We start from the raw sequence: 22,918 nt of genomic DNA, 5'->3' as shown, positions 1-22,918 counted from the left end.
GCAGTCGGGCTTGACTGGCATGAAATTTCATGTTTCTGCGTACTTTGGCTCATTGGTTCAGATATGACTACGTGGTCCCATCATCGCTAGTCATGTTATCTAGGTCACTCATTGATGCGATATGGATCACAGACGAGCCATCTTCCTTGCGCGCAAAAATTTTTCCGTCTTTGCACCATGCGTACTTCCATCCAACTTGCTTTTTCTTTCTGATTGTAGCCCCGAGTAGCTGCTTGTTGCAACGGGTGAGGTGCTCATTTATGAATACTGCGTTGGGTGTTTCGCATCCGAACGTTGCAGTTGTGACCCGGTTTTTCTTTGCCTTTGCTAGTACACCGTTTCTTTTGCCGCGACGCATGAAACGCACAATAATGTTTGTTTCACTTGAGTTGTACCTGGGTACTCTGTGACACGTGTCAATGTCGTTTAACGAAATCGGTTCACCCACCGCCTCGGCTAGCTTAATGACAACATCGCTGGGTTCAAGATCAGACGGCGCACCCTTAATTTCCAGATTGTTCGAGCGGGAGTACTGCTCAAGCTGCTCTACACGCTCAACTAGCTTGCGGTTATCATCTTTCAGTGCTTTGTTGGTTTCTTTCAATGCCTTGATTTCTTTGATTAGCACTTTCACTTCTTTGTTTGTTACATTCATATCGTCACAGGAGTCACTGCAAAATTTGATGCTCGATTGAAAGGATTGAAATTGAGCTAGAACTTCTTTTCGGAAGTCGCCTAGCTCAGATCTCAAGTCGCTATCCTCACAAATTTCTTTACCATCGTCTTCTTTAGCCTTAGTACCTCGTGTGTTGCGACCAGTCATTATTCCACACCACACGCACAAACCAGCATGCACACATACAAAACTTCAGCAATAGACTATAAGCCCTTCGGCAGCAGTGCAAAAATACAACAACGCCAGAACAGAGAGCGTACCAAATGTTTGTTGCTTACCTGCAAAGTGCAGGAAGATTAGTGAACGTGGCAAGACGCGCACTGCTGCCGAATGGAAACCCCGTCAGTTGTGCTCCAGCTATTTGTCGATGATCCCAGGTGGCGGGTCAACCGTCAGCGCAGGCGCAGAGCTCCGATAGGTCCGCAATCCCGTAAGGTGCTGAATCAGATGCGTGGCTTGGCTTCCGGCGACGAACAGCTGCTTTAGGGTACTTGCGTCGATGAAATGCCGGATACTTTGGCTGCAAAGTGCAGGAAGATTAGTGAACGTGGCAAGACGCGCACTGCTGCCGAATGGAAACCCCGTCAGTTGTGCTCCAGCTATTTGTCGATGATCCCAGGTGGCGGGTCAACCGTCAGCGCAGGCGCAGAGCTCCGATAGGTCCGCAATCCCGTAAGGTGCTGAATCAGATGCGTGGCTTGGCTTCCGGCGACGAACAGCTGCTTTAGGGTACTTGCGTCGATGAAATGCCGGATACTTTGGCTGCAAAGTGCAGGAAGATTAGTGAACGTGGCAAGACGCGCACTGCTGCCGAATGGAAGCAAGTCGAGTTGGGGTGTCAAGTGGCGTCTCTGTTCGTCGAAAGGTCGTCGGCCTTAGGGGTCCTTCGGGTTGTCCAGTTGAAGCGTCAATCCAAGGTCGTCGGGGCGTGTGATCGGAGGTCGGGTCGAATGCTAACGTCGCTGAGCGGAAGGTGTTCGTCATTATGTCTAGTGACAGAGGCCCTACCCCAGGGGGTCGCCGTCCTCAGTTTTCCTGGTGCGGGATGGAGGACTGTCGGACGTAGGACTGGCGGGCTGGTGAAGACGACCGTCGAGGCGACGGTGAGCTGGACTGACGGGCAGTTGGTGCAGTCGGGACGTTGACCGCCAGGTACTGGTCGATTTAAACTCATAGTTTTTCAGCGCAACGGCACACGGCCAAAGAAAACAAGCAGGAAGAGAAGGACCCCAATCAACCAGTGTACATTCATCGGATGTCCGAAGTATATCCTTCATTGGATAAATGGATATCCGTAGGAGATACGCCAACGTCCTACGGCTCTCGCTCGGAAGTCCGACGGAGGTACAAATATAATTATGCAGACTGCCGACAGATATCCGTACCGGATATCCACTGGCGGACCTTTTGAGGATATTCGCAGGTAGTGCCTTCTACGCCACCATGAAGCAAGCCAGAACTATAACCACCAATTAGAACATGTCGCAAGGCCCATGGGCTTATCAAAAGCCTACAGAGTGTCCGAAATCGGACATATGCCTCGCTGTATGTCATATGCATGAATCTGTAAAGCAATCAACGACCAAAATGGCAAAGAGAGTCAAATGCAACATGATTTTATTAATGACATAAATGCTGTCTTCAGACTGCATGAGATTTTTGGATTGGAAAACGTTTATTGTCAGCACTGAGCCATAGTGGGCATTATACTAGGTGGCTTCGAGCCCATGGCTCTTGGCGACCTCGTGAGCCCACTCAGTGGCCCGGACTTGCGTCAACGGGTCTGAGCTGGCCAGTATAGCCTCCCACCGCTCTAGAGAAGGGACTGGTTGTAGGTCCGCCGGTGGCGGCGCCTTTTTGCAGCTCCATAAAAGGTGGTCATATCCGGCTATCTCGCCGCATTGTTTGCAAGTAGCGTTGTATTGTGTTGGATACATGTGTGCTAGTCTCGACGGGCTAAAGAAGGCTCGCGTCTGGAGCCGACGCCACGTTACCTCCTGGCTTTTGTCGAGCTTTTTGTCTGGTGGCGGATAGATCCTCCTTTCCAGTTTAAACTGATTGGTGTATTCGTGAAATGATATGAATGCATCTCTCGTGAAATTTGGGGACTCAACCCGGCTCACTGCTCGGCTGACATAACCTCGAGCTATACTGTGAGCCAACTCGTTTCCCCTGTTCCCCGAGTGTGCCGGCACTCATATTAGTTCCACCTCTCTTTGGTCCCAGTCTTTATGCCTTAATATTCGTTCTGCCTCCTGGGAGATCATACCCCGCGCAAAATTGTTGATAGCCACCTTGGAGTCGCTAATTATGGTGACTGCTTTGGTGCTGGCCATTGCCATGGCGATAGCCGCCTCCTCCGCTGTCCCTGAGTTTTTTGTTTTGACTGAACCGGCCGTTAATGTTTCACCCGAGTCGTTCACGGCCACGACCACAAAGGAGTCGCCTCCTTCGTATTCGGCCGCGTCTACATAGGTTGTGTATTCCGAGCCTTCGAGCTTGGCTTCAAGGGCCTTTGCTCTGGCTCTCCTCCTGCCTTCGTGAAAAGCAGGGTGCATGTTTTTTGGAAGTGGTTTAATAGTGAGTGATTTTCTAACTTTGGTCTGTAATTTTGCCTGCGCGTTTCTTTCCGGAATTCTATCATGTAATCCTAGGTTGCTCAGGATCTTTCTCCCCGGGGGTGAGGTCGCAAGCCTCCTTAATTGCGCAAATATATGTGCCTCGCATAGTTCCGTGGTGGTGTTGTACATCCCCAGTTTAAGAAGTCTTTCCGTAGGAGTGCAGTGGGGCAGCCCCAATGCTGCTTTATATGCCTGCCTTATGATCCCATCTATTTTGTTCTGTTCCGCCAGCCCCAGCTTGAGGTAGGGAACGGCGTAAACTATTCTGCTTATCACGAAAGCCTGAACCATTCGGCAGAGATCTTTCTCTTTGACTCCCCGTCTTTTGTTAGCTATTCGCCTTATGAGCCTGGTTGTCATGTTAATTGTGGACTTAAGCTTGTTTATTGTCTCTGTGTTCTTTCTATTGTCCTGTATTATAAGTCCTAGGACCCTGATTTTGTCAACTCTGGCTACCGGAGTCTCATTTACCAGTACGTGAATGTCTCCTGCGTTGGTATCGCGTTTGCTAGCCCCCCGGATCACCAGAAGTTCGGATTTGCTTGGCGAGCATTTTAGTCCTGCCCATTCCGCGTAATCCTGGACAATATCGATCGCGTGTAGGAGATTTTGTTCTATTTCCCCATCGTTTCCTGTATGCGTCCATATTGTTATGTCATCGGCATATAGCGTATGGTTTATACCCTCGACAGTCTTCAATAGCGGCGGTAGGTTCTTCAACGCCAGGTTGAATAAGAAAGGAGAGAGCACTGAGCCCTGCGGAGTTCCCTTGTCTCCCAGCTTAATAGTTTCTGACTGGATGTCTCCTAGATTTATTTCTGCGGTTCTGCCGGTTAGAAAGTCCCTTACGTAATCGTAGGTCCGCTTTCCAGGGGCAATCTCCGCCAGATTAGTTACCTCGTGTTTGACGTTATCGAAGGCTTTATGTAGGTCTAGGCCCAGTATAGTTTTGGCGCCCCCTTTGTTGGTCGGGTCTATGATGTCTGCTTTGAGCTGGAGCATGACGTCCTGCGTGGACAACTTGCTCCTGAAGCCTAGCATCGTTTCAGGAAATACCTCCCTTTCCTCTGCGTATTCCTGGAGTCTGTTTAATATCACGTGTTCCATCAGCTTCCCCAGGCAGGACGTTAGCGATATCGGCCTGAGGTTGCCCACTTCAAGTTTCTTCCCGGGTTTTGGAATAAAGATTACTTTGGCATGTTTCCATTGTGAAGGTAGAGTACCTCGTTTCCATATCTCATTTAGGTAATCTGTGACTGCCGTGACCGAGACTAGATCTAGGTTCCTTAGCATTTTGTTGGTTACCCCATCTGCCCCCGCTGCCGACGTGGTTCTTAGTTGACTCATTGCTCTCCATACCTCCGCTATCGAGATGTCCTCATCTAGCTGTGTGTTCTCTGCTCCTTGGTAAGCTGGAGATGAACCCCCTTTGTCTGTGTTAAGGTACCTGCTCTTCAGTTCCTCTATTAGGTCCGCGGCTGTTCCCTGGTATTTGTGAATCAATCGTTTAAGCTGCCCTTGTGCCGCCGACTTTGTTTGTCCTGGGTCTAGTAAGTGGCGAAGAAGATGCCACGTGTTCTTGCACCCTAGCTTTCCATTCATTTCATCGCAAATTTGTCCCCAGTGTTGACGCTGAAGCTCGTTTGTGTAGTCTTCTATCTGTTTTTCGAGTGTCGATTTTCTTTTCTTTAGCCTTCTATTGTGTTTCTGTATTTTTCACCTCTTCAAGAGGCTCTCGTGGGCTTCCCACATGTGGGCCAGCCTCGAGTCTGTGATGTCATGTTAGGTGGTTGGGGTCTGTCTAGTGTGACTTTTTACGTCTCTTTTGAGTGTCTCAACCCATTGATTTAGATCCGATATCTCCCTCGGAGCGGTTCTGTCCCGGACTTTTCGGAGGGTGTCCCAGTCTGTCAGCTTTGTTTCGCGCCGCTTCCCCGTCATCGGCCTGGTTTGTGTTTCAATCTCCATGATGTAGTGATCGCTACCCAAGGTGTGTCCTGTGTTTGACCATCTTTCACCCTCGAGGTCTTTGCCTAGCGTGAAGTCTGGGGACGTGTCTACGCTGACGCTATTGCCTATCCTCGTGGGGTCTTGCGGGTTGTTTAGTAGCGTGAGCCTTAAGTTTTGGATTTCTGTCCATAGCTTGTTTCCCTTAGGGGAGGCCGTCCGATATCCCCATGCCGGATGTGGGGCGTTGAAGTCCCCCGTGATTACTAATCCTTTCTTATTAGATAGTCTAATGGCTTTACGTAATAGGTCCGCCAGCCCTGTGCCCCGGTTTTTCGGTGAGTTGTATATATTCAGAATAAAGAGACTGTTGTCCCCTTTTCTGTTTGGGATTATTTCTAACATCACGTAGACCTTGCTTGTGTTTTCGAGTGCGTGTTGTGTTGCCGTTAAATTTCTTTGCACTAGCGTGGCCGTGAACGACTTGGGTTTGTGCTCTTTTTGCACTTCTAGCGGAGTGTACGCAGCGTAGCCATTTAATTTGACCATGCCGCTTGCCTCCTACAGCGTGATTACGTCCGGTGTGGTTATGTTTTAGAGCGCAGCTCTTTGGCGTCCGTTCCTGGGTTTCGCGTCGTAGCCGGCGTCGGCCTCGTAACCAACTCCGCCCCCTTTTCATCCCCCCAGCGCTATCGGCGTCAGCGGCATCAGTCAGTCGCTGCTATCTCTTCCCTCCTCCCTTTATCGTGTTGTCCGCTTGCTGCGCGCGCTTCTGCCCCCATCGTTTGCCGCTGGGTGTACACGCCGCTTCTCCCCCCTCTTCCTGCGAGTCTCCGGTTGTCAAAGCGCCGGCTCGAACTTAATTCCTTTCTTCGCTCCTCCTCCAATGCAACCCCTGTGCGGTGGCAATCAGAGAGCCAGATCGGTGGCGGCGGATCTGTATATGTGCACCGCCCGAGCCGAAATTGCGAATACGTGTAAAAAATAAAAAAAATTCTGTGATAGCGCATACATGTGTTGCTCGATTTCTTTGCCTCAATCTATCGAAAAGGTGAAACAGCTTATTTGCTGCGCTCAAATTTCGCATTAGGAAGTAACGTAATCGTCGGTAATTTTTTTTTAATGTATGCCTGCAGGTTCCATCTTTTGGACTGGAAGCCTCTGCAGTTCCACTGCCAGATTCTAATTTGTTGGCGAGGGGCCATGATGTCCTATAGAGGCTGCTGCTGCGGTTTCAGCGAGGGGAGGGTGTTGCCGGCAACAGGGGGAAGCCTGGCTTCTATGTTTGCTAGGTGTTCCAGAATTTGCTGGAAGCAACCCATGGTTCGTTCCCTGAACATGACGGATTCCGCCGTCAGATTGTCAGCACGTTCGGCTATTTTGTCTACCCTAGCGGTAAGGGCATCAATTCTAGCGTCTTGAGCGTCAACCCGCTTCAATAGTGTGTTCATGTCCGACCTAACCTTGATGTGGGTTTTAGCCGATGCGTCCTCGTTAGTACTTTCTGCCGCCTTTTTGGGAGTACTGTCGTCTGTGTTTCCCTCTCTCGGTAGAGGTCTTTTCAATGGGACTCTGGTGTCTGTCTCCATTGCGTTTTGAATGTCTCCCCCTTCATATGTGTCACGCGGGGGCGCCTGACTCGCGTTTTGTGATTGTTGCAAAGGAGGTTTTTCGACCACCTTCGGCTGTTTTGTGTTAGCGTTAATGAGTTTCCTCAGCTCCGCCATTTCCTTCTTTATGGTGTCTAGCTCTCTGTCTCTCTTAGCGAGCTGCTCTACCAGTTCCTTCTCCCGAGCGGTTTCCCAAGAAGAGGCTTTATCTGGCCAGCTCACCTTTTTGCCCGCGTCTCTGTCCTTGCTTGAGCCTCTTCCTCTGCTCGAGCTGCTCTCTCTGTCAGGACCCGAGCTGGCGCCTCCGGTCCCCGGTAATGGTGGGAACGAGCTCGATCTGCTTCTCCCCCGGTCGCCTTGACGGGTGCCGCTGTGGTCCCTGGACTTCGGTCTTGGTTGGTGTCCGGAGTCAAGTTGCCCCAGGTCGTTCTTGGCTTTATAAGGTACTTTCTTTGCCAGCCGATACTTGCAATTCCGGCTGCCGGTGTTGTGTGGCCCCCTGCATACGATGCATTCGGGCTTGCATGTCTGCAGTTCTCCCTCCGGTGGGTCTGGATGGTCTTCGCCGCATCTGCGGCAACGCTTTACCCATGGCTTATAGCACACATCCGTCCTGTGTCCCGTCTTCCTGCAGTTGTAGCAGGTCTCTACCCGCTCTCGGTACGGGTAGACGATGAACACTGATCCCCAGTAGAAGACTTGTCTGGGAAGCTTTTTCTCTCCAAAGGTGATGAGAATAGATCTCGACTTGCCAATTCTTCTGGCGTTGAGTACAACGATGTCCGGGTTGCGTTTGATGAATCCTTGACGGACTTCTTCCGGTGTTCCGATATCATAGCCGTTGTATACCACGCCCTTAATTGCGTCGTCGGGAGCCGCGACGTAGGGTGCCATGGCGAGGGTCTTCTCCCCGATAACTATCGTCTTTATCCTCGCGTAGGTGCTCGCGCGTTAACGATTCGGTGTGCTGATCGTGTACGTGTTGTTCACGGAGTTGATTCTTGAAGTGTCTTCGTCCAGGACATCTCCGTATGGTAGTTGCGCGGCCGCGCAGGTGGCCTGCAGTAGGTGACGTGGCACGTAATCGTTCAAGTTCCAGCCTCTGGGCCTGAAGATTATTTTATAGTCGCTCTCCGGGAGCTTCGGCATTGGTGCCCTTTTTCGGATGTTCGGGTCTTGCCTCTTTTTCTGAGTGGCAGTCGATTTCTTCTCCCCGGCGCCGTGATCGCCAGCGTTCCCACCGAAATTCGCGGCGGCGTTCGTGCCAGCGTTTCCGCTGGCGTTTCCAGGCTTCCCGCCTTTTTTCATCATGCGGTCGTGCATGCTGAGAACGGTCTCCCACTCACCGTTCTCAAATTCCGAGGGTGCCAGTTCATCTCCGTCGACGGCGTTGATCATCGTGGTGGTCACGGAGCCGCCCCAGGGGCCGGCTCCCGTCGATGCACGGGTAGCTACGCTAGGTCTGGGCGTTAGGCCTAGCTAGCTCTCACGCGTCCGAGAGGTGAAAAGTCCCATGAAATGTGAAATAGTCCACCGTTTGCCCGAAATCCAGTGTCCCCTTGCACGGAGGGAGAATCCGGATCTGTTCACGGTAGTTTCCGGCCCGCAGGCCCAAGTTGAACGCCGAAAAACAGCTGCTTGGCGGGAGCGCATGCGACGCACGTCTGCACCGCTCTGACGCGGGTGGTGATTCTCACTGCATGAGAAATTCTTCAAGCTGGCCATACAGAGGTTTACATAGCAGGAAGGATACTGCACGAACCATGAATTTGTAGCCAAACTGTGGACGGTTGTCTGCAGAAAACAATGCACACCAAGTAAATTCTTAATATGTCATTAAAGCAAGAAAATTTGACAAACCATGTTCACTTCTATGCATTCTTGGGATGGCGTTGCGCACACGAACAAACGTACACAGGAAGAGACAGAAGACAGAAAGAGCTCTTTCTGTCTTCTGCCTCTTCCTGTGTACGTTTGTTCGTGTGCGCAACGCCATCCCAAGAAAGCTATGCACCAACTCGCCCAGCAATAAGTTCTTCTACATCACTTCTATGCAATATTTCTACAGCGCCCAGCAATTTGCAGTAGGTTAGAGATCTCCACTAAGAACTCCAAACAAACATGTTCATGGGTAGTGAGAGGTGACTTTACCATTCAACACTGTGGTGTAGCAAAGAACGTTAGGATGCAGCAAGAATGTTGGTCCCGTCCAGATCTAAGGGCTAGAAAAATAGCAGTACGTGAGATGACTGCTAGAGTGGTGTTGGCAATTCTCAAAAAGTGTGAACTCGCATACAGGTTACCGCTCCGCAGTTAAAACTACTATGCAGTGGCTAAACAGGCTAGTCGCACCCACACAGCAATCCTGAGGAAACAAGACGACGGGCAGTGAGAGTAGGTAACTTTTCCCGCACAACCACAGCTTACCACTGAACACTAGCTTCGGTGCAGCAAAGAATGTCAGTATGCAGCAAGAATATTGGTACCGTCCAGATCTAAGGGCTAGAAAAATAGCAGTACGTGAGATGACTGCTGGAGTGGCATTGGCAATTCTGAAAACAGTGTGAACTCACATAGAGGTAGCTGCTCCCTAAATAGGTTCTATGCAGCAGTCCAATTCAGGCTGGTCGCACCCACACAGCAATCCTGAGGAAACAAGACGACAGGCAGTGAGAGTAGGCAACTTTTGCCGCGCAACCACTGCTTACCATTGAACACTAGCTTCGGTGTAGCAATGAATGTCAGTATGCAGCAAGAATGTTGGTCCCGTCGAGATCTAAGGGCTAGAAAAATAGCAGTACGTGAGATGACTGCTGGAGTGGCATTGGCAATTCTGAAAATAGTGTGAACTCACATAGAGGTTGCTGCTCCCTAAATAGGTTCTATGCAGCAGTCCAATTCAGGCTGGTCGCGCCCGCACAGCACTCCTGAGGAAATAAGATGACAGGCAGTGAGAGTGGATAACTTTTCCCGCACAACAACAGCTTACCACTGAACACTAGCTTCGGTGCAGCAAAGAATGTCAGTATGCAGAAAGAATATTGGTACCGTCCAGATCTAAGGGCTAGAAAAATAGCAGCACGTGAGATGACTGCTGGAGTGGCATTGGCAATTCTGAAAACAGTGTGAACTCACATAGAGGTAGCTGCTCCCTAAATAGGTTCTATGCAGCAGTCCAATTCAGGCTGGTCGCACCCACACAGCAATCCTGAGGAAACAAGACGACAGGCAGTGAGAGTAGGCAACTTTTGCCGCGCAACCACTGCTTACCATTGAACACTAGCTTCGGTGTAGCAATGAATGTCAGTATGCAGCAAGAATGTTGGTCCCGTCGAGATCTAAGGGCTAGAAAAATAGCAGTACGTGAGATGACTGCTGGAGTGGCATTGGCAATTCTGAAAATAGTGTGAACTCACATAGAGGTTGCTGCTCCCTAAATAGGTTCTATGCAGCAGTCCAATTCAGGCTGGTCGCGCCCGCACAGCACTCCTGAGGAAATAAGATCACAGGCAGTGAGAGTGGATAACTTTTGCCGCACAACCACAGCTTATCATTGAACACTAGCTTCGGTGTAGCAATGAATGTCAGTATGCAGCAAGAATGTTGGTCCCGTCCAGATCTAAGCGCTAGAAAATTAGCAGTATGTCAGTCGAGAACTGCTCGAGAGGTGTTGGCAATTCTGAAAACAATGTGAACCCACATAGAGGTTGCTGCTCCCTAAATAGGTTCAATGCAGCAGTCCAATTCAGGCTGGTCGCACCCACACAGCAATCCTGAGGAAACAAGATGACAGGCAGTGAGAGTAGGTAACTTTTGCTGCACAACCACAGCTTACCATTGAACACTAGCTTCGGTGTAGCAAAGAATGACAGTATGCAGCAAGAATGTTGGTCCCATCCAGATCTAAGGGCTATAGAAAAATAGCAGTACGTGAGATGACTGCTGGAGTGGTGTTGGCAATTCTGAAAAAGTGTGAACTCGCATACAGGTTACCGCTCCGCAGTTAAAACTACTATGCAGTGGCTAAACAGGCTAGTCGCACCCACACAGCAATCCTGAGGAAACAAGACGACAGGCAGTGAGAGTAGGTAACTTTTCCCGCACAACAACAGCTTACCACTGAACACTAGCTTCGGTGCAGCAAAGAATGTCAGTATGCAGCAAGAATATTGGTGCCGTCCAGATCTAAGGGCTAGAAAAATAGCAGTACGTGAGATGACTGCTGGAGTGGCATTGGCAATTCTGAAAACAGTGTGAACTCACATAGAGGTAGCTGCTCCCTAAATAGGTTCTATGCAGCAGTCCTATTCAGGCTAGTCGCACCCACACAGGAATCCTGAGGAAACAAGACGACAGGCAGTGAGAGTAGGCAACTTTTGCCGCGCAACCACTGCTTACCATTGAACACTAGCTTCGGTGTAGCAATGAATGTCAGTATGCAGCAAGAATGTTGGTCCCGTCGAGATCTAAGGGCTAGAAAAATAGCAGTACGTGAGATGACTGCTGGAGTGGCATTGGCAATTCTGAAAATAGTGTGAACTCACATAGAGGTTGCTGCTCCCTAAATAGGTTCTATGCAGCAGTCCAATTCAGGCTGGTCGCGCCCGCACAGCACTCCTGAGGAAATAAGATCACAGGCAGTGAGAGTGGATAACTTTTGCCGCACAACCACAGCTTATCATTGAACACTAGCTTCGGTGTAGCAATGAATGTCAGTATGCAGCAAGAATGTTGGTCCTGTCCAGATCTAAGCGCTAGAAAATTAGCAGTTTGTTAGTTGAGAACTGCTTGACAGGTGTGGGCAATTCTGGAAACAGTGTAAACTCACATAGAGGTTGCTGCTCCCTAAAGATGTTCTATGCAGCAGTCCAATTCAGGCTGGTCGCGCCCGCACAGCAATCCTGAGGAAACAAGACGACAGGCAGTGAGAGTGGATAACTTTTGCCGCACAACCACAGCTTACCATTGAACACTAGCTTCGGTGTAGCAATGAATGTCAGTATGCAGCAAGAATGTTGGTCCCGTCTAAGCGCTAGAAAAATAGCAGTATGCGAGTTGAGAACTGCTTGACAGGTGTGGGCTATTCTGAAAACAGTGTGAACTCACATAGAGGTTGCTGCTCCCTAAAGATGTTCTATGCAGCAGTCCAATTCAGGCTGGTCGCGCCCACACAGCAATCCTGAGGAAACAAGATGACAGGCAGTGAGAGTGGATAACTTTTGCCGCACAACCACAGCTTACCATTGAACACTAGCTTCGGTGTAGCAAAGAATGACAGTATGCAGCAAGAATGTTGGTCCCGTCCAGATCTAAAGGCTAGAAAAATAGCAGTACGTGAGATGACTGCTGGAGTGGCATTGGCAATTCTGAAAACAGTGTGAACTCACATAGAGGTTGCTGCTCCCTAAATAGGTTCTATGCAGCAGTCCAATTCAGGCTGGTCGCGCCCGCACAGCACTCCTGAGGAAACGAGACGACAGGCAGTGAGAGTGGGCAACTTTTGCCGCACAACCACAGCTTATCATTGAACACTAGCTTCGGTGTAGCAATGAATGTCAGTATGCAGCAAGAATGTTGGTCCCGTCCAGATCTAAGCGCTAGAAAATTAGCAGTATGTCAGTCGAGAACTGCTCGAGAGGTGTTGGCAATTCTGAAAACAATGTGAACCCACATAGAGGTTGCTGCTCCCTAAATAGGTTCAATGCAGCAGTCCAATTCAGGCTGGTCGCACCCACACAGCAATCCTGAGGAAACAAGATGACAGGCAGTGAGAGTAGGTAACTTTTGCTGCACAACCACAGCTTACCATTGAACACTAGCTTCGGTGTAGCAAAGAATGACAGTATGCAGCAAGAATGTTGGTCCCATCCAGATCTAAGGGCTAGAAAAATAGCAGTACGTGAGATGACTGCTGGAGTGGCATTGGCAATTCTGAAAACAGTGTGAACTCACACAGAGGTTGCTGCTCCCTAAATAGGTTCTATGCAGCAGTCCAATTCAGGCTGGTCGCACCCACACAGCAATCCTGAGGAAACAAGATGACAGGCAGTGAGAGTGGATAACGTTTGCCGCACAACCACAGCTTACCATTGAACACTAGCTTCGGTGTAACAAAGAATGACAGTATGCAGCAAGAATGTTGGTCCCGTCCACATCTAAGGGCTAGAAAAATAGCAGTATGTGAGATGAGAACTGCAGTAGGCCACACTTTTAGTGTAATTTGCCAGTTTTACTCACCGGTATGCTACTAGGACAGGTGTAAGAGGTTGCAGCATTTGTAAGAGCCTCTACTGTAGACAGGACTGTGATCATACTGTCACGGCAGAAATAGGTGTAGCAGCGTTTCTAGACCCCACTATCTTAGCCGAGAGTGTCAGTACACTGTCACACAAGAACAGCTTGTCTTGAGAATGGTGCGATGTCAGTACATACACGTTACATATGCCCATGTAGCCGATAGTGATCCTGTGCCCTTCGTTTCAGCCTCTTGCTTGCTTCTTTCACTTCCACCTTCTTCCCTCATGGTGTAGTTGGGGTGCCCAGTGAAGCCGCCTTTCAAAACAAATTTTCTTTTTTGTTGCTCCGCATCCGTTGTGAGCCGCCGTGGTGGTTATGGCGCTCAGCTACTGACCCGAGAGACGTGGGTTTGATTCTGGCTGCAGTGGTCGCATTTTGATGGAGGTAAAATGCTAGAGGCCCGTGTGCTTTGTGATGTTGGCGGTGGTTAAAGTAACCCAGGAGGTCGAAATTACCCGGAGCCTTCCACTTCGGCGTCCCTCATAGCCCGAGTTGCTTTGGGACGCTAAACAATATAAACCATTAGCCAAATCTCATTTCAAATACACAAGCTTGTGCCTTACTGTAGGGTTAGCTAGTATGTGTGCAGCTGTGGCACAACAATTGCCTTGTCAGAGAATGGAAGCCTGAGGAGCTTGAGGACACCAGCTACTGGCCAGCACTTCAAACCAGATGGCCGAGAAACAACAAAAACACCAATCTGGGCAGACAGGAGTGGCTTACTGTAAAGGTTCTCTTTCATCATCAACTCTCTTCCAATTATGCATGGAGCAAGAGTTGAAGTGAAGTGTGCAAAACTCTCTACAAGAATCACGGAATCCTCTACCATACAGCAGTTGTCCGCTGTACCTGTTACAAGCTTGAAATTGGGAAATTTAGCACACTTGTACGAGAGAGGAGAACAACCAGAAGGTAGAGGAATATCTGTGTGCTGCCTTTCTAGTAGTACCTCTGATGAAAATAACCTTTCCACAGGTTCCATGTCCTCCCGCTCCTTTAAGTGGTTGTAGAGCTGAGTAAGTGGAGCACCATGTCTTTTAAGGAGACGCTTTAAAAACTGCATGTTGCTCTCAGAGGGAAAAGCGCTAAATGAATCTAGTGGCCCTTGGTTGCGCACATCATCTGCAATGTGTAGAAGGCAGTGAACATTGTACGACATGTGGTCATCTCCATATAGCTTTGGAAACAGCTTCACAAAGTGCTGCAGAAGCGATTCTGCATACTCGACGTATTTGTGGCACAATGTTGGGCTGGCAAGAAGAAATGAACCACAGTGCAAGGTGAGGAAGTGAGAGTAGAGAGCAGAAGGAAGGACAGACTTCAGCACTAAGGGACCTGTGTAGAGTAAAAAAAGTCTGAATTCAGTTGCCTGCCATCGTTCAAACTCTGCAATGCTTCTTGGTTTGCGCACAAACTCACTAGGCACATGTGGAGCTAACAAAATGTTCATATCAGATAACTTCCTGCGCTCTGCAGGCCCAAGGCGTACACTCAGCGGCCCACCCAACCATAAGTGTATCAGCTTCTTCATCACACCAAGACACAGTAAGTGCATGTAGTCTAGGGGTGCACTTTTGATGCAATCCACCGGGAGGAATGTAAGCACTGACACGTCATGGTGGTGGTCTGGGTCGGTCTGGCGCCTGAAAGAGTCGTCAGTTCGGAGTGTAGAACTCTTTGAAGGGAACACGACTCTGCTGCTCACATAGGCGCCTTCAACACAGCATTTTGGGCACCCGAAATACCCCATGTGGACTTTTATACAGTAGATAAAAGACCGGGCTGGTGCATCACAGATAAAATTCTTTACCAAAACCTTAAAAGTTTGGCCTCTGAAGTTCATACCGGATGAAGTCAGCTGCTGGTGTGTAGATCATTTGTGCCATCCAACTCTGTATAAAAGCGACACGTTTCTGTCAAGTAAACTAGTTGAAAGTATGCGCTTCGTCCGTTTGTGTTTCCGTGTGTATGTCCCTTGTAGCGCGAATTGATCAGTATGAAGCACCAACTAGCCCCCGCTCTTGCATTGTTTCACTTCCGTCACGAACGGAGTCATGAACTCATTGGCCGACTCCGGCTTTGACGTCCCAGAAAACACGCCTACAACAAAAGGTGCAGCTCTGCGATAATCTACAACCATGCACTGTATGACCCATAGTTGCAACCAAGAACTTTTTGAGATAGGAAGCCCATCCACATTGAAGGACAGAGAAACACACCAACCTTCAGGAGCTCTTTCCGACAGCAGGTTTTTCAGTTGGTACTCAAGACCGAAATGGCGGTATTCGCCAGGCGGCATCGAGGTCAGCGCCGCAACATGCGTTGTCTCGCGCGGTGTTCGGAGCAAAGTACGAGCATAGCTTGGCAGATACGATGTGTCTGAAGGATGCGCCTTAAGAATCTTGAGGAGTGAGCTTAGAGCCGACTGCGATATATTTTCTTTGAGGGCCCAAGCCCGCAATGCCGCAGCCAAACTGCCCGACTTGACGGGTGGCTTTGTGGTGGGGAAAACTTTGGGCGAGTTCTCGGAAAACGTGCCGCAACTTGGAGCGGAGCTGCAAGCAGAGCTCCTCTGTGCCTCTTCCACGCCTGAAGAAACAGACTGCACCGCTTCTGCGATACCCAACTGCAGTGTTGCTGTTGTGTTGGAGTCACTTGTGTTGTCAGCAGCCTCTTGTTGGTCCTGGCTGTCATACAATGTGCCCGATCTGCCAGTGCACTGCCGTTAAAAGCGGCAGGCGCCGATGCTGTTGATAGCGCAGGAACTGTGCTTTGGCAGCTATATCGTCCAAAGTTCTCGAAGATCGCCTTTGCTTCGAGCGAGGCTTTTGTCCGCATATAGGGCTTCTCCTTGATTTTAGGCATGCCGACGCGACCACTCAAGCGAATCGTGAAAAGCAATGAGCTGAACTGCAGACGTGAGCAAGGTGCCGTCCGCAGCTGCCCGAAATGCGTCAAGTGTGGTCCGAAGCACTATGGTCCACCAAAGCAAAAATCGCACGAGCGATGGGTACGGTGGCGCGTGGTAACTACTACCGCTACTACATCATAAGCTACATTCTACCGTTGTCAGTAAACGTTGCCAGCCTAAGCAGCACGCGTTTTTTTTCGCATTTTTATTATGACAATGCAAATAATTTCTTATTTTTCCGAAAATATTTTAGCGTAAAAAAAATTTAATAGTTGCATGTTAAATGTTTCCGTAGATGTTCCGTTGCATTGTAAAGTGCCACTAGGGGCTGCTTCAGTAGAGACAATCCACTAAACAAAGAGTGGAAGCACATGGCCTGCTGGCCCGCGTATTTCGCACGTGTTTTTTTGTAGTGGTAAGACTTGGTGGTGCCGACCAGTGTTGCAGTACGCGATTCAGGCCCGCGCAGCACTTTTGGCTCGTAGCGTCATTGCAACAGGCCGGTAAGTGTCGCCTCACAATTTACTGCCCTGGAGATCTCAGTTCAGATCCCACAGTAAGGCTTCCTTTGCTAAAACCTTTGTTTTTGTTTCAGACATGTACGCAATTGTTGAGTTGAAAGACTCACAAGAAGTCGAACTTGTCCCATGCACTTGGGTGGATGGCGATAAATGTTTGTGGCCAGATATGGCTAGCGATAAAGCCGCGAGATTGGTGCGGCGCGGACAATCGCCTTTCCCGGACTTCCTTGAGTATTCGGCTTGCATAAAAGCAATATTCCGTAAGCATCTATCGCTTTCTTCTAAAATACATCAGAGCTCAAGCTTGTCTTTCATTTCCAGGAACATATGAAGAAGGGAGGAAAAAACTGGACCTTGCGCGGTCCACGTCAGATTTGTCTGCGGACGAGGCCCCAACTCCGAAGCGCAGGCGGATTGTGCGACCGCACCTGCTGCGAAGCGATTCGGACTCGAGTTCGAACTCCAACGACTTTCCCGTCGCACCCCTGGGGCTGTCAGACCCTAGGAACACGTGTACATTTCGTTTTCAATATTTAGAGTTTTTTGTGCGCGTTTGCCGTATATTTCGTTCGTTTACAAACTCGCGCGGTCAGCTAGGTGATCCACATCGTTGCATAGCACTGACTTAGAACGCTGTCTGGCATTAAGAGGTTTTACACGCAAAAAAAAAGCCATGCACCTCAGTATGCCCGATTTCCCCAGTTTCATTTTTCTAGAGATACTTCTGTGTTCATCCCTACTTTTCAAGTATGTGAATGCTGAAATCACTGCATAGTCATGTGCTGCTGATCTGTGCATGCTGACAAGGGTGATAATCATGAGTAGCTAGCCGAAGTGTGACTTTCTTGGTACTTTCATTTTACAAGCTGCATTTATTTCTCTGTGCTCAGCTCCTTGGCAGGAAAGGACAAAGGCACTGGCCGCCTTGGAAGAAGTCGCTGGTAATCGCCTTTAAACTACAATTTGTTTATATTTCTTTGTTTGATTTATTTTTAATTTATTGTGCATTTATACCCAGCGAACAATGTGACCTGTGGTGAACAAGTGGCAGGTCCCTCAGCTCGGGGCAAGTATAAATTGTTTAATCGTGTGATTTTTTATATTATGTATCTTTTGTTTTAATTTTTATTTGCATTCTAGTTTGATCAGCTGTGGCCTGTTCTCACACAAATATGGGGGCAGCTTTGAGGCAGTAGCATGTCCAGCTCTAACGAGATACCAAGGAAGAATTGCAGTCGGCCTGTATACTGATACATTACCATGTCCAATACAACTGTAATTGAAAACGGAGCTTTCTTAACCCACAAAAGTCCAGGAACTAAAATAGTCATTGGTGCCATTGGCTGTTTTCACAAGCAAACTGCAGTGATGCTAAGATAGTTTCTTGCATGTTTACATTACTGATGTCAAGCTACATTGCCATGCACTCTCAGTCTGACATGGTCGCAGAGTTTCTGGGCCTTTATACAACTAGAAATTTGAATCACATGGCAGGCGGAACATGGCACACTTGAAAATCTAATTTTCTCAATGCTAGATATGCATTTAGGTAGGATGCTGCTGCCCCAGTCTATTATCCAAAGTTAATAACCGAATGGGAGATCCACAGTTATCTATCCATTGTCTGCATTGCTAACTGTTTTGTCTCCTTATGCAGTGCTCCATGTGCCATCCAGTGTGCCAGCAGAACCTGCGAACCTGGAACCGGCTGTGGAAAATGTCATAAACTGCTGTAAACTATTTTTCGCTGTTGCTCAGTAACTACATATGTTGAGGTTTTCAGACTTTTAGATGACTGCCATTCTTTTTCCTTACAGGTGGTGCAGAATGCTGCGTCAGAAGCCTTGGGTTTGCTGGTGAGTTCTGTTGCTTGATGCAGGAAATTTTGGCATTTTAACCTGTTTCCTTGTACTTGCAGACTTTCAACGACGAGTCCTGACGAATTTCACCATAATCAGGCACACCCAGGTCGAAATCCTGGAAGCCATTTCGGCACTAAAGCAAGCTGGACTGGCGAGCCAGGAACAAGATACTACTGAAACGGTGCTGAAGCAGCCGCTCGACTCGGTAGAGGCGGTGAAGGCCTTTGATGAAGGCCTAACGCCTGCTATGAGCAGTGCCTTGGTAACTGACTGCTTTTGATTATAGCAAGTGTCTGTTTTGTGAATTTGATACATTAAGGCTTGTTCACACTTGCATTAGCTACACTTTGCATTACCAGAAATAGCCATTAAAGATAGTCTTTTTTATTTTATTGATTGCACCTTTGCTTCTCTCGATTCTGCATTGGTTTATGATGTGTGCTCAAGCAGGTGCTCAAAGCCATTAGAAGGCCAAAGGAGTTGATGAGATGGCCAACTCTGCAACTACACTATTAATGTTGCATCTATGCACTACTAATTACTAGTGGAGGCGTTGCAATGATACATTCATTACTCCATGCACTAAAAACTATGTGAAGGTTGCGCAAAAGCATCCTCTATTATTACAGGTAGCACTGCAGGTAAAGTGTCAGTTAACAGTGCTGTTCTATTGGTTCTGTGTACACCTTTCAGTTTTGCATGCAGCTGCACTTTTAGACCACCTGCCTATGTATTTTCTGAACCATCAAGTGTGTTAGCCAAGAATTGGATGCTCTCTTCCAGATCTCCGAGCTGAAGTGCTTCGGTACTAAGACAGTTCCTATAACGGTAAAGGGAATGCTTGGACATATGATGGATGACAGCACTGCAGCGCGCTTCTCAATGCATGGCCGTAAGGGCAAAGAGCGGTTTGACGCTCTGAAACTTCGAGAAGTGATCTTTGGTGAGTATATATACGTTTTTACAACCAAAGTTATGATTCAAAAGTGATGCCATGCTTGAGGTATACAAGAATACCACAAACGATACCTACAGGCATAGTATTTACTTGTGGGTCTGGCTCTGAACATCTGTTGTACACCTGGCCATCCAGTCTATGCTTTATGCTTTCAGATGCCGTCAGGAGGACTCATTACAACAGGGAGGCCACGCACGATGACGTTGACAGTGCCATTAAAGAGTGGCTGCGCCGAGCGAAGGAGCGGTGCGCCGGCAAGAAGTAGTCGACTGCTATAATTTAAACGACTATTGACACCTTATTTTAGTTACATATTTTCTTATTTCAAATGCTGCATTATGTATTTATTTATTTAGAACATACTGCAGGCCTACAGCAGGCCCAAGCAGGAGGGGCGAATACATAATATATGCAAAAAAGAACAGGTTTAGCAAAATTGAAAAATGTTAAATACAAGTTGTAACTCAAAATACAGCAATAAATACAAAGCTCAGATGCAAAGTACAAAAAGTAAATGTATAAATAAATGGCTCTGAAATTAAATGCTGTGAAGAAAACATTGAGTCAAAAGAATCAGCTCTGGTTAAGAGATCTGGCGGACACCTGTTCCACTCCTGAATGGTGCGTGGAGAAAATGAGTATTTAAAGGCGTTAATCCTAGCACTGTAAGGGGTTAATGATTGTGTATGATGATTTCGTGTTTGGCGCGTAGTGTTAGGTTTAAGGAAGGGGTCTGCATTCAGACAGTTTATGGTTTTTTAGTAAGAAAAATAGTTTCAGTCTTTGAATTTTCCGGCACAGCTGTAATGTTTCAATACCGTGAGTTCGCATGAGGGTCGTTGGTGAGTCAGTTACACGATACTTTGAAAAAACAAACGGACGGCTTTGCGTCCGTTTTATTTATTTTTAGGTGGGGCAAGTTTTAGTTTATGTCTAAGAAAGCAGAGTTTACTAAAGGCTGAGGAGCATACGTTTGATACATGTTTATTCCAGCCAAGGCTTTTCGTTATAGTAACCCCTAGATACTTGTACTCGCTGATTTCGGTCAGAAGGTGAGATGAAATATTGTAAGGAAATGAGAAGGAAGCCTTTTTGTTAGTTATCGTCATGTATACTGTTTTCTCTAAATTTAGCTTCATGTCCCATTTATTACATCATGTATGTATGTTCTGAAGATTGGAGTTTAGTAAAACTTGATCATCTTGGCAAGCAATTTGGTGAAATAAAACGCAGTCATCTGCCAATAATCTAATTTGAACAGGGGTAGTTATAACGTTAGTAATGTCATTGATATATATCAAAAAGAGGAGAGGTCCGAGGACGCTTCCCTGTGGGACGCCTGAAGTGACCGGCAGGTTGTTTGAATAGCAATCATCAATACAAACAAATTGTGTGCGGTGAGAAAGGTATGAGGAAATCCAACGAATTATGAAATTTGGAAGATCAATTAGACATTGGAATACATGAATCACCACATGGTATTGACGTACGACCACTAAATAATTTATAACTGAATTTTACCTCTCATGCTGTTTCAGTTTCACCAACTGAATGACACCTGTGACATGTAGTTCACACTTAGGTCACGTGAAGTGAAAAAAAAATGGCAGTGTAACTGCTGATGCATTGCTTGTCATTTCATGTGATGGAGCAAGCTGGACTAAGTGTCTAGTGAATTAACAATATGTATCACCGTTTACATGGCGTTTTTTTTTCGCACTTCACGTGACCTAAGTGTGAACTACATGTCACAGACGTCATTCAGTTGGTGAAACTGAAACAGCATGAGAGGAGAAATTCTGTTATAAATTATTTAGTGGTTGTAGGTGAATACCATGTGTTCTAATGTCTAACGCGGCATTTGGAATAAGAAAATGTGAGACTAAAATATGGTGTCAATAGTCGTTTATTCTTTTTGTACTTAATTTAAACCAAGTGACAGTGACACAAGGGGTCCTGTACATCTAATAAATAAGTTTTTGTACATATTTGATTCATTCTTTCATCAGGATATGGGAACACCCTCGATGGCCCAAACCCTGTATTACTGCCAGTATAAAGTCTGGCCTGCACAATGTGCCATAAAAATGTTGCAGGTTTTTCGAAACTAGCTGGTAGGTGGAGACAAAAGATATTGTCAGTGGACAACGAAGAAGAGAGTGCTGGGCTCGTGCGCGGAGCGCGAAGAGGACGAAGTGTGATCTGTGCGCCGTTGGCCGTTCGATTGAGCTGCTGTCAGCATCCCTCAGTGACTACTCCTTGTGTGTCTACATTTACGTAACATCTCTTGGTGGAGGTGCGGGTTCGAGCCACCATGCCGCTGACCCGACGAGCCGACGAACCGACGAGCCGATCCGTCGAGATAGCTACCGACGCGCCTGCCACGCCAACTGTCGTCCTAGCCCACCCTCGAGACCCGGGAACATTCTGCGGTACCGATGGCGTGGACGTCGAAGACTGGCTCTCGCTGTACGAGCGTGTGAGCACACACAACAGGTGGGAGCCCACGATGAAGTTGGCCAACGTCATTTTCTACTTGACGGGCACTGCAAGGGTCTGGTTCGAGACACACGAGGAAGAACTGACCAGTTGGGACCTGTGCAAGCAGAAGCTTACCGAATTGTTCGGTAAGTCATTCGGACGTCAGCTGGCTGCGAAGAAGGAGCTTGCATGCCGCGCACAATCGTCAACAGAGTCATATGTGTCTTATATTCAGGACATTTTAGCCCTCTGCATGAAAGTTGATTCCGACATGTCAGAGAGTGACAAAGTCGGTCACGTTCTCAAGGGAATTGCAGACGACGCCTTCAACTTGCTGGTATACAAGGACTGTGGAACGGTTGACGCCATCTTAAAAGAATGCCGCCGGTTTGAACAAGCGAAAAGCCGCCGTATTTCCCCCCAGTTCACGCGGTTGCCGAACACGGCGGCAACGTTGTCCTGCGTGGATTTATCCCAACCGTGCTCCCTGCCAACATCCGACAGCCTGACACGACTTGTACGCCGAGAACTAGAGGCAGTGTCTCCCACAATTTCCCAGTTATCGATACCGGACAGTGCCCCTGCAGTATCCCTTATACAGGCTGTTGTCCGACAAGAATTCGCCAATCTCGGGATCCGACCTGTATGCTCCATTAGTTGCCCAGATGCTCGTAATGTGTCTCCCGTGCTCGGTGCCCGACATCCGTACCACACTCGCCGCAGCCGCAACCCGGATGAGTGGAGAACACCTGACGACAGGCCCATCTGTTTTAACTGCTCCCGAGTTGGTCACATCTCCCGACACTGCCGATGCCGTCCGTCATCGACCTACCGCCGCTATCCTGATTCTTTCTATCCCCGCCGCTCGTCGTCGCCCCATGAACAGCTCGCAAGCTCCGACGGTCAGGCCCCTCCAATTAACCGCTCGTCGTCGCCTTACCGTCGTCGATCTCCGTCGCCCCAAACTCGCCGCCCATCATCTCCTGGCCCGTATGCTCGATCCCGTTCGGAAAACTGATGGCTGCAGCGTCTGG

The 22,918-nt window shown here is 48.2% G+C and overlaps 2 protein-coding genes across 2 annotated transcripts; one reads left to right on the top strand and one right to left on the bottom strand.

Annotated features, from left to right (window-relative positions):
- Positions 1 to 11,443: 11,443 nt before the first annotated feature.
- LOC149367407 (uncharacterized) lies at positions 11,444 to 16,016 on the bottom strand. Its single transcript, XM_089573923.1, has 4 exons — positions 15,848 to 16,016; positions 15,187 to 15,740; positions 14,660 to 14,955; positions 11,444 to 11,471 (listed from the first exon to the last, which is right to left on the bottom strand). Exons 1-4 carry the CDS (start codon positions 16,014 to 16,016, stop codon positions 11,444 to 11,446), a joined length of 1,047 nt encoding a protein of 348 aa, XP_089430049.1.
- LOC149367406 (uncharacterized) lies at positions 16,015 to 19,668 on the top strand. Its single transcript, XM_089573911.1, has 5 exons — positions 16,015 to 16,069; positions 18,401 to 18,439; positions 18,502 to 18,707; positions 19,229 to 19,388; positions 19,559 to 19,668. The coding sequence occupies exons 1-5, from the start codon at positions 16,015 to 16,017 to the stop codon at positions 19,666 to 19,668; spliced, it is 570 nt and encodes a 189-aa protein (XP_089430037.1).
- The last annotated feature ends 3,250 nt before the right edge of the window (positions 19,669 to 22,918 follow it).

This window comes from Amblyomma mixtum, chromosome 1 (genome assembly GCF_055824585.1).
Source record: "Amblyomma mixtum isolate Tamu chromosome 1, ASM5582458v1, whole genome shotgun sequence".
Classification (NCBI taxonomy): Eukaryota; Metazoa; Arthropoda; class Arachnida; order Ixodida; family Ixodidae; genus Amblyomma; species Amblyomma mixtum.
This window is presented reverse-complemented; position numbering and strand designations above follow the sequence as displayed.